Raw genomic sequence first — 12,249 nt, forward strand, 5'->3', positions numbered from 1 at the left:
GCTGCTGGAGTAAGGACAAGAGAAACATGGAGATTTTTTGAATATCAGAACCAGAACAAGTCCAGTTTTGTCCTGGCTTGTCTGGGGAATCTTTAAAGGGTTTGAAAATCCCTTTTATCCCTATATCCTTCCCTAACTTTAAGGTGTTGTTCCCGTCTTTCTTCCCCCATCCCCTCCTCAACAGCCCAAAGCCACCTTTTCCTGCACAGAGAGCACAGTCCTTGGATCTGCTCGTCAACACAGACTACAGACACACTAATTATTCAGCCCTGTTTTACACTGTAAATTCAAGGTTGGTTTTCACTGCAACCTGGGATGAAAGCTGGGGGTGGTAAAGGTCCATCCTTACAATCTTTTGTTTTGCTATTCTGTGGTTTTGGAGCTTCACTGGCCACTTAAGGACTTTCTGGTGCATCTTAAGTGGGTTTCTTTAGGCAAACAACCTACTCGGTAATGCTGAGCTCAATTTCCCCAATTACACTTTAAGGCAAGACCACGCACACAGTGGCTTCAAGGAGGACAGGAGAAGCAGCATCTGCTATATCCTCCTGAAAAGGTGCAGAGCAAACAGGAGGCAGGAGGGATGATGGGCTCCAGCAAGGTAATTTTTCACCCAGATAATTAGTACAATGCATAAAGAAAAAAAAAAAAACCACACCAGTTGGAGGGAGCACATCTGGCAGCTATAACAAGGAAATACCACAATCCAAATAAAACCCCAGAGGCCCGTAACATCAGAAAAGTCACAAGGCACTTTTGTGTATCCGAGGGGGCTGGCCTGGCTGTTTATCACAGGGAGCTTGCCCATGGATCGCTTCAAAGCTTCTGAATGTAGTAGTATGACAAAGTATTAGAAATTCTGTAAGCCATTGCTATATGAGTTAATCAATCACCTATAAAAAGGTCCACCCAGCTCAGGGGCCACTTATAATATTACCCAGAGCCTGAATTTACAGGCAGACGAGTTAAAGCTGCAGAGAATATAACTGCAACCCACCAAGTTAGCTGTGATTCCTGGTGGCATCAGCCACAAGATACCGTCCCTACCGTCCCAAACCAACAGGCAACAGCTGGTGCCATCAGCAAGCCCCCAAGTGCATTCACAGGTACTGGGCAGAAGTGTCCATGTTAGGATGATTCCTGGGATTCAAAATTCATCAATGGTGACCACCAAGTCACGTCAACAGCTTGACTTTTGTGCCTCAGTTTACCCAGTTACAGGAAAAAAACCCACCAAGCTGGCAGAGGGACTTACGCCACTTCACACACTGCAAGATAAATATGGGAGGTTGTGTTGATTACAGGCTTTCGTATTTTGCCTGGATATTAGCAGTTCCATTTATTAACACTGGGAACATCATACTAGGGAGGGCAGGGTGGTACCTGGAGAGTGCTGAGCAAGAACTGGTTGGCTTGGGAAATTCTCAGTTCCCTCCCACTTCAGCATGCCCATCTGCTGCAGAGGCCTCAGGTCAGGAAGGTTGAGGCACTCTGCCAAGCCCTATTAAGTTTTTATTACACTAAATCAGAGCAGCCCCAGGAAGGTGTTCATAACATTTCTCAGTATTTCCCCCAGCAAAGTTATAAAAGTCTGTTTGTCAAGAGGGATAGTGAATAAAGCAACACTCCTGGCCCAAGGTGCTTCCAAGGAGCCTCTAATATCTAGCTAGTGCTGCCCTTTTATTGATCGGGTACCAAAGACCTTCAAACTGAGATCCATCAGTGCATAACACGGCAGCTCCTGAACACCACGAACTGTGGAGCATCTGCTGCTGGGTTCAGATGAGCTGACACGCTACAAGGCATTGTTCTGGGCTTGACAGCTCTTCACTGATGAGAGCAGCAAGCCTGCAAACCAAGAGCAATGAGGAAACATCTCTGCTACAATCACTGAGAATTACTGTCAAAAGAGGATAAAGGCAGAAAGGGAAAAGTTGCAGCAGGTACTGATAGGACCAGAGGAGCCAGGTACCAGGTGGGGAAGAGACCACCTGCAAGGACACATGTTCAGGGAGGGAACAATTGAAAAAAAAAAAAAAAAGCAAGGACATTTGTTGGCACATAGAAATAGAGTCTAAATACAGCAGTGGGGAAATGCCACCCAACAGCAGCGCTGGAAGCAAGAAGAAGCTGGTGGGTACAAGCAGCTAGCATTTCCAGCTCTTGGACCAGGTGCCTATGCTGTTCCCATCAGCAGCTAATGGGGATCTCTGAGAAAGAAAGGGGGCAATGCCTTGGATGTGCAAAAACGAGCTTTAAAAATATGAGGTTCCTGGGAGGCACAGCAGCTTTAAACAGGCTATGTTCATACATGCATCAGCCCTACAAAGCCACACTGAAAGATAAGAGGGATTTTTTTTTTTTTTAAGCTGGATTCTGAACTAGTTGTGTTTAAGGACAACAAAACATTAGTTATACCCAAAATCCAACCCTGCAAACCCATGTTTCATTGACCATCAGTCCTGACCACTCCCAAAACTTTCAAAGAAACCCACTCCTGAGCTTGGAAGTGCATCTCATTAGCTCCAGTTTCACCATCTTTCCAGGTTCTTGCAAGGGTTTAGTTTTATTAGATGCTCAGGTTAACACCTGTGGGATTAGAGCATTCAGAAAACAGTGGGATTTACGTATGTACGAGAGTTCATCACTAATACCGCTCCTTTCACTCACATCTCAGGGGTGTTTACAAGAGAAATGGGAGGAAGAAAAGAGATTGTATGAGCAGCATGAAGTGCACCATTCACAGAAAGTTCATGAAGAGACCTCCATTTAAACGTTGTAGATGACATTGAAGAGCAGAAAATCACAGGGGTCTTGCAATTTCAGTCACCTGGGATCCAAAGCTGCCAATTTTGGGTTCATTCCCAGGTGATGATAGCCCTTCCTACTGTATGTAACCAAAGCAGGCACCTATCTTTGCCTATTCTCGGCAATTTTCTGAAGGAAAAGATAGTTTTGTGAACACGAGAAGCTTCCAAGGGAAATGGGGGAGACAAGAAGAGTTCCCAGTTACATTTTGTCTGCCTCAACTTGTATCTCAGAAGGGTTCGTGGTTGGGAAGTAGAGTATCAGCTGTGCCTGCTGCTAAGCAGAGAAGCCAAAGCCCTTTGCAAATGGTGATAGTATTTTATCCTATTTGACAGGGAACTAAAGAAGATAAATAAAGATCCCAAGATTTTTCAATACAGCCAGCCAATAAGAGTGGCTCCTTCTGTTTGCTGGATAGATAAAAATTATCATTGCAATTTTCTTCTGCAGAATCTCTCTTTTCCCACTCCCACCTAGGATGATTTCCCAGGTGTGGTATTTGCTGCCTACAGACAACATGGTTTTGGAAGCAATTAAAAAAAAAAAAAAAAAACCTGAACAAAACCAGTTGATAGATTTAACTTCATGTTTATACAACACAACCCATCAATATCTCCCACGTGGATACTGATCCTGCAACATCTCTGGGTGGATTTTAAAAGATGCCGCAGCCAGCCCTGGACTCTACCCTGGGAGCAGGAGCTATTCGGGTGTTGTAATACCCAGCAGCAGTTCATTTCAGGTGAAGCGCACAAGCGGCACACAGAGCATTGTGTTCATACACCGCAATTAGCAGTACCGCTCTCTCTGTGTTTAATTGCTGGCAATCCATCAACAGGATTGTGGTATCTGGGAGCTAGCTTGGAAGCTACCATCTGAACTTTAGACCTTTAAAAGCACATATGGAAACTACAAGCCAAAGCTTATTTACCCACAGTTTCTGTGTTCAGGGCGATAGAGCCCTGTTAAGATGATGCACTGACTTAATAAGAACTTCCTTGGTTGAATACCTGATGAACAAGCTGTGGTTAGATCAGAAATTGCTTCCTCACACCAGCTACAGAGATTATAATGGTCTGAATCTCAGCAAGACCATTTCTTCTCTTTTATATGCCTTTCATTAAAAAACCCATGAATTTTTTTTTTTTTAATGTGAAAGAGGATCTTGCCATTAAAGCTGAAGGCGCACAATAGGAAAAAGGAATTTTGCAGCTGTTTAAAATTTAAAAAGGAGACCAAGTGTGCAGGTTGGGTGCCTTCAGCCCCCCTCCTCCATTCTCAAAAGGTCAGAGGAAAGCAAGAGAATTACAATTCTAGCAAGCAGTCTCCCAAAAAACTTAGAACTCAAGCTTACAATTAAAATTCTCATTTTCATGTAAATTTTTAATGTGTAGTAGAAAGCCTGATCTGCATACATTTGGGGGAAAGGAGAGGGATCATTAACACTCTGGCTATTGAGCTCCAGCACAATTCAGAAAAACATTCAGTCATCAGCAGAAGATTTCAAGGACGCAAGGTTGGGTTGTAACCCAAATTTAGGTGAAGGCCTTTTATTCTAGAAAGTTTGATCTTTTAAAAAGAAAGCAGATAACTGTGCTATAGCCTACGCTAAAAAAAAAGTTGCTCTTTGAATACATGCCTTGCTTTCTGATAATTACAGAGTATAAACATAACATGTACATACCCTATTCCTTCCTTCCCAGGTAGCTCCAGATTTTTGCAAGACTTAAGACCTTGTATGCCGTACGCCTTTTTATAGAAACCATGCTCAGGAAAATATGTATTGTACTACAATTGCCTCTACTCCGGGCTTGCAGTGGCTGAGTTACTGTCGGGTCAGATACAGGGCAATACAATAGGTATTATCATCATCAACATGCCACTGCCTTTGTGTAAAGCAAATAGGCACCCAAGTTACCGTATGGTACTTTCCTGGCTAATCCCTTACAGATACACCTAAATATTGTGGCTGGATATACATCAGCTGGAGACAATTAGCATATGTAAAACTTCCTATCCCAATCAAATACCTTGTGATCTTGGCAAGTTTTCCCACCCATCCCAAAAGTCTTCTCATGCAGACCAGAGATCACGAAACCCCAATGCTGGGAGTACCCTGTATGTTGGGGTAAGTCCTTCCCTGCTTCAGAGCTTCACTCAACTGCAGAGAGCGGAGTTTGCCGTACAAGTGGTCCTGAATTTGAGTGATACCACGAAATGCTCTCCCACCCAATCCAGAGAGGTCGAAGGATGCTAATATTGGTTTGCAGCCCGTAGAAGCTACCTGCTTGCTCAAACAGCCAAGGACTATTTTGTGACCAAAAAAAGAAAAAAAAAGTTTCTCATTCATCTCTTACACATATCCTAGAGAGTTCACGCCCATTCTCTGCAGTACTCAAGCACATGCAAATAGACCTGTCCAACTGAGGACAATTAGCCTTCATTTGCACTTTTTTCCCTCCAAATACAGTCCTACAATCGCTCATTCCAGCACTAACACCTGCAAGGCACTTTATTGACAGCAAGATGGGAACAGATTCTTCATACCTTAGTTTTGCATAGCCTGTAGCTAATTTTAGACTTTCTTCCCTTGCTCCTGCAATAGCTGTTATCTCCATTTCTCTATTCAACAAAGTGGAAGTTGAAGCCTCATGTAGACCTTAATAAGACCAACTCAGAGACTGGACATATTTTAAGCCTAGCTCAGATACCTTTAAAACACAACAAATTCCTTTCTAGCGCTAGAAAAACAATTACAATTCCAAGTAGAATTGGAAAGCTGCCACTGATTTTTTGGTAAAATAAATCAGTGCAAGCAGAGCCCGCTTTCACTGAAAGAAGTCAATGGCAATTTTTCTATGGATTTTTAGCTAAGAAGCATAATGTTCTAGTTCATAAGGCATACAGAATAAGGCATTTTGAGTATTTAAGTTAGTACATGCACACATGCCAAGACATTACGTCCCACTGTTTTCCTGACAAAGTCTTAGAAACCCAACTACACCCTCTGCTACGGATGTGCCCGGGTATTTGCTCAAAGGAAACTTCTGCTGGCTCAGAAGCGGTCACTCAGACTAAGCTGGCCAGACTGAAAGAGGAGGAAAAACAGCACAAACATTTCTACTTTGCAAAAGGAAATTTGTTTTACGCTGCACAAACGCAAGCCATGACTTTTCAATTCGCATGGGAGCTCCGGCCAAGCTGCACCACCAACAATCGATGCAATTCAGAACCAGGATCGCTTCTGGCACAAGATCCACCGCCTAGAAGTGTTTTCTCCTTAACAGCCTCTTTTCCAGAGGAAAAGCACTCCACAGCCAGGAAGATCCTTGGTTATACATTTAAACAAAACAGAGCAGCTAACTGTCACCGGAGTAAAATTAAGCCCTCGAAAAGCAGCAAAAGAATCTCCTGGGATCACTGCCAGGAGAAATGAGATTTAAGTTTTGTTTTGTGGGTTTTTTATGTCTAAGTAGTAAGCACACTAAAAAAAAAAAACCACCCCAGACAACGTGAGAGCACAGAAGAACAGTAATACACAACAACCATTACTTGGAAGACAAGTTAGGGCAGCTTTGACAGCGGTTTTTTCACATTTCTTCCTATAAACACATCAGATCTCACGAGATCCCAACTCACAGCCCCAAATGACAAGGAAGGTGAGAGTCCAGCCCCGCTGCCTGGATTCCTTCTGCCAGAGCTCTTAAACTGCATTTATCCAGGGGAGGGAAGGTCACCTCTAACAGCTCCCCCGTTTATCCCCAGCTAGTTCTCACCTCCTGCTGCCTTTCCCTACCTACAAACTTCTTTTCTCATGCACAGAAGCTAGAGACTACACAGAAATGTAGTTCCTACATATTCAGCCAAAGAAACACAAGCACACCAATAAGACACAGAGCAAGGAGCAAAACAGAAGTCTCCCCCAGTACCAAAAGGAAAATACAGACGGATTTGGCCAAACCCATACCACTCAATCCCTTTGAGCACCGTGACCAGCTAACCATGCCCATCTGCTACGTCAACCACATGGTGAGGACTTCTTGCAGACCTCCAAGCCATGGGGTCAGTGGTTTCCATGGTCTATCCAAGCCAACAAAAGGAAAAAAAAAAAAAAAATCAAATACCCAGCACTTTCAACCAAGACCCACACCCACACGCAATACAAAGTCACCGGGAAGAGGCGATGCGGTCAACTACCCACCTTGGTGGTGTCATCATGTGACCGCTGGTACCGTTTCCAGCGGCAGCCGTAGATCCCCGTCAGACAGGACAAACATAGCTGCGGCTCATAGTACTGCAGCGGTTGGTGTTTAACCATGCTCCTTCCAGCCCCTCAGGAGGGAGGTATCAGAAATCCATCAGGTCCTGGGAGCGCCCTTCAGCAAGAGGAGAAAAGAAAAGAGGCGGGGGGGAGAAGGGAAATTAAAAATGCCAAGCAATATTTCCATACATTAACAAGCAATTTAATAATTAACCATGTCCTCTGGCTGTTAAGAGAGTAGGAATGATAATCAGATCTACTCCCAGCCCTGCCAACATCTCCAGCTTGTTACTCAACAAGACCGAGAAGTTTAATTAGTTTGCAAGTTTTATTTCTTCGTGCAGTTTCTCCCACACCACTAAAAGCAAATGTATTCATAGGAGTTATCAGTAAGAAAAGCCACACAAGGACAAGAGCAGTAGACAGATTATTTGGAGCCGGATGATTAGATTTTTATGAATGATTGAAATGTAAAGAACCATACCCTCCACAAGCACAACCTTAAAATTGATTCCGAGACCTCTGCAAAGTTGAAACCCAGCCAAGCTAAATCAGCTTATCTTGAGCATCCTATGGAGCCTGCAAAACAGCCCCAGACAAGGAGCTAACATTTCTGTGCATGCTGGAAGAGGCAGATATTACCCTCTCCCTTTACATGCATCTCCAACGAGCACTCACAGGGATGCAGAGCTGGTTGCAGCCTTCACCCAGGAGAAAGATCTTCTCTCCACCAAACAGCATTCACTCCCAAAGGACCAGACTGACTCCAATGCCACCGCTCTATTTGCCACGCGTGGGAACATCACTGTTTCGAGGGAAAGTACTCCATTCCATCGACTACATGCTTTGTGCGTCACAGGGCTGGGGTTTTTTTTTTAAATATATTTAGATGCTCGCTTGTGTCTCTGGTGAGATTCATATCAAGAACAGAGCAAGTAATCGTACGCTCTTACTAATTCATAGAGTCAGCGTTCGGGGATGGGAACCTCAAAGCAAGTATTTGCCAGTCTGGTGGCGTCATGCTGCTCTCAGCTGTACTTAACTCCCACCAGGGGTTTTCCACAGGTTCCTGGTGCACAAGCGTACACCCACAGCCCCACACGTTGCCGTTGCATGGATAGTCAGGGCACTACGAGCGAGTTGAGCTTGCAAACAGCAGTTGAGCTTGCAAAGCGCTCGGTTACTTTTCCAGAGCGTATGCGGGCAGTAAAGAAATTGCACCCTCTCTAGGGGAAATGCCTCATTTCCTTATAGGCAGGATCCCCAGTGCTCAGGTCTTGCAAAAAGCTGTGACAGCTATGAGTAGCTACATCCTCATTGGCATCAGCAAAGCGTGACAGGACTTAAGGAGATAACCTAGCCACTTAAGAGCCTTTCATTGCCACATCCTATGGAAGGAAGTCTCCAAGAATGGGGTTGACTGTATTTTTCATTATAGCCAATGCGTAAGAGGATGCTGCAGGTGTTGCAGACGCTGTGGCAGAGTCTAGAAATGTCAACGAGGACACAGACAGCTCAACCCTTCCAGCTTCTGTCCTTCTTTGTGTCCATTTACACTCTGTGCTTCAAGCTGACAGCCTAGGACAGCCCTGTCCTGGCTTTCTCTAATCGGGACTCAGCATCCAGCAGGCAGACAGACCTTGCTAGTTGGTTGCTGTGGTTTCAAAGCCCACCAGACCGTTACCATACTGTCTCCAGAGCCCACAACCTAGAGGTGCTCTGCCTTCCTCTTATACAGACACACAAAGCGTAGCTTTGTCCTTTCAGCAAACACCTCTATAATGCTCTGGGCATTGCTCGGGGCATTGACCCAGGCAGAGGACATGAGATGTGCAGGACTTGAATATCAGTTCATAGCTGGGCTGGATCCCCATGTGGTTTTGTTCATCCCCTCAGGGAGGACATGCAGGACAGAGGCACAAAACACATTCAGTCTGAAACGAGAGCTACTTGCTGACCATGTCACCCCATGCTCTCCCAGCTCATCTGCCCCTAAGCACTGCTGTACCACCTCCATGGCCTCATGCTTGAGGTCTCCTCCCTGCCTGCATTTCATCCTTTCTCATGCTGTTTATAAAGCTCAGCATTAGTCACTGCACAAGTTGCCTCCTATCTTCAGCTGTTATCTGCTTCAAGATTGTTCCTACGAAATGAGTTTCCCAGTCTGCCTTCCCCATGCGCCAGCAGCACACTGCAGGCAGAAACAACTGTCAGTTAGAATAGGACAAACACTGAGGACACGTGAAGTTAGATGCTATTTAAGGGTCTTAGACAAAGCCATAATCTGAAGATCCTAAGCAGCAAGTGACGTACAAGACGTGGTGGGACACAGGCAGGACGTAAAAAATTATGCACAACCTATTAACAACTCCACTGCCAAGCCCCACGTTACCACCCTGAAAACCTAGCAGGCTACAGTTTTACAAGAAATCCTTCATAAATTAATCTCCAAAGTACAGCATCTCTCCTGATTTCCACCTCTTCCTGCTTTAGTCATGCAAGGCAAGAGGGCAGACAGACCATCTCTATCTTTAAAAGCTTTGACCATGTATTTTATTTGCTAGCTTACAAGAATTGCATTGCAAAATCAAACACAAGTGCTACGCTTGAGCATTTCATCACTCCACTCTTCTGGGAAGCCCCTAGCTGTTCTCCAGCCCAGACACCTGGAGAAGTTGTGTGTGGCTGGTGTACAGCACCGAGAGAGTGTCAAAACTGGCAAACCCTGACTTTTCAAATAGAAATCCAATTCACCTGAAGTGGCAGGAGCCTGGGAGCAGAGGCTGCCCTTTGGGAAATAATATAACTCATGTTACGGATCCATCATTCCGTTAACAAAGTTGAAGCTCGAGCACTTGAGTCCCTAGCTGAAACTTCACAGCACAACTCACAGGAGGCAACTGATAAGGCTGGGAAGGGAATAGGGCGAGTTTGGGCAAGCACCACAAATTAGCAGGTACACGAAGAGTTCTGGCCTCAGGGCTATGACCAGGATCCCTGATTCAACCTCTTCAAGATACAAACATCCCTCTCGTGACTGCATATCCAAAGCTATCAGTTAAAGGCACGAACTCTGCCGCAAAACCTGAGATAGTGGAGGCACCAAAGCCTTTTCAAACAGCATTGCTTTAGAAAGGTAGGAGTGCACTTCAGAGATGGAGAGGGACCAGCAATCAACCCTTCTCCCTGAAGAAAATCCTACCAGGAACACTGACAGCCAGGGTAGATGCAAAAGCTTTGAGTTTATTGTCCAGTTCTGAAGAGCATCTACCAACCTCCCGCAGCAGCATCTAATCCAGCATCTCCCAATCTCCGGGCAGAGTTCAGGAGGGACACAAGTGTTTTCAGTACAAAAGGGCAACCCAAAAGCATACCTGTCCACCATCACCACAAGGCACTGCTGGAAGGTTTTAAGAACAGTAGAAGCCACTAAAAACAACCAAGAGGATAAAAATTACAAGCAAGGGAAAATACAGCTGAAAAGGCTCCATAAGCCACCAAGTGAAGCTCCCACCCTGGCTCTTCTCACTAACCCCAGCACAGGCAGATGCTACGGGAGCCCATAGATTCAGGCTGCTCTCCATAAAAGCAGTCAGGGCAAGCACAAAGAGAAGAAATCCAACATGAGTTTCAAAAAAAGCCATGTCTAAATGCAGTTGAATTGCATGAGGCACAACCTACAAGCCCAAAATCATTCCCTCTTCTCCATGAATGTCGTGAGCAGGTACGCAAAAGCCCACAACAGAAAGGAAAACACAAAACACAGCATCCCATCCTCCCCACCACACACACAGGCACCCAAGTTGTAACAAGAAATGCAGGAAGAGACTGAAGCACAGCAAGCAAGATGCTGCTCGAGAGAAACCACGCTGATACCATCTGTCCGGAGATCCTTGCTTGGCTGAGATCATGGACTGAATACTTACTTCTCCTGCTTCCAGAAATGGATATAATAGAGAGAAGCAGAAAGTCCGTACCTTACAATCACTGTTCCCGTGACATCTACAGCTTTGAGGTGGAGAAAGCAGGCTATGAATGATTCAAACCTCTGCTGGTTAGCATTACATACAGAAATGAAAACAGGAAGCAAGACAACATACATTAATTATTCAAATCCAGCAACGTGCACCAGAAGGGGGGAAAAAAATAAAATAGAAAACACAAACCCACATAAGCTATCAACCTTGACTTTAAAGATGCATCATCTGCCAACGGCTACAAACTTCTTAGAGCTGAATAACTGAGTTTGCCAGCCATCTTGCCCAAAAAGGGGGAGCAGGCTAGAGTCCATCTGCAAATACAGTGGGAGCATTTTCTGAAGGCTCCAGGATGCCTAATTAGCACACATTGCATTCCTGAGATACTGGACTGTAGGTATCTGATACAGCCTGTGACACATTATTCCTTTCCAAACAGCTTTGGAGAAAAAAAAAAAAAAGGGCAAGAGAGAATTCAAGTTGCAAATTTAAAAGGGAAGCTCTCTGGGGAGATCTGGCCTAAAAATTTGGATTTTTGTCTCTGTGAGTTAACTCCTCCATCCCTGTAGCCTTAGAGCAGTACTCAGAAACCTGGAGCGGAGAGGGAACAGAGCAATCAGGACCAATTGTTAAACCATCTCAATGCTATCATTTTAGCAAAGGGAAGAGCAACAGCACGAGTCCTGAAGTGCACCGAGTAAATAATGTGAATGAAGCCATGGAATAGCAGGTTTAATAGCATCTAACCCTTTCACAAGGCTTGGTACAGTCCAAGCCCTCGCCTCTAATCCCCCTTCAAGTTTTTTTTCCTATCAACCCAGTTTCACACAGGTCACACTGATCTCATTCAGCATCTTGGGACAAATCTTTTAATAGCCCAGAGACAAGCAGCTTACCACGCATCCAGCAACACTACCGACAGCGCTATTCTGAATACCTGCGTGGGTTGGGGGAGCTGGGCGGAGAGATGAGAGCTATGGGTTCCTGCCTGCCTTACCTTGACCTGGTACCTCCAGCCTTCTTCCAAATACCCTAGGCTGGTTCAGTACAATAAGCACATGACTTCTTGCTTGAGCCTGCCAAGGGCTCCTAACTTGGATGACCACATCCAAGAAAGAACCAAAATATAGCCAAGGATACCTTGATGCATGCTTATGAATCCTGAAGTCTAAGGAGATGCTGGAGTGTGCAAACCCAAGCACC

General features: G+C 45.0%; 1 protein-coding gene across 5 annotated transcripts in view; it reads right to left on the minus strand.

The window, feature by feature from the left end:
• The window catches only part of GDPD5 (glycerophosphodiester phosphodiesterase domain containing 5), a 182,569-nt gene that overhangs the window by 107,735 nt on the left and 62,585 nt on the right, over positions 1-12,249 (minus strand). For 4 of the 5 annotated variants that reach the window (XM_075491311.1, XM_075491314.1, XM_075491313.1 and 1 more), the window contains one exon: positions 7,010-7,184. In XM_075491311.1, the coding sequence (XP_075347426.1) occupies positions 7,010-7,126 (117 nt within the window). In that variant the 5' untranslated portion in view covers positions 7,127-7,184. The remainder of the gene's footprint in view (positions 1-7,009; positions 7,185-12,249) is intronic. The other variant, XM_075491316.1, reaches the window with a different exon arrangement.

This window comes from Mycteria americana, chromosome 1 (genome assembly GCF_035582795.1).
Source record: "Mycteria americana isolate JAX WOST 10 ecotype Jacksonville Zoo and Gardens chromosome 1, USCA_MyAme_1.0, whole genome shotgun sequence".
In the NCBI taxonomy this organism is placed as follows: Eukaryota; Metazoa; Chordata; class Aves; order Ciconiiformes; family Ciconiidae; genus Mycteria; species Mycteria americana.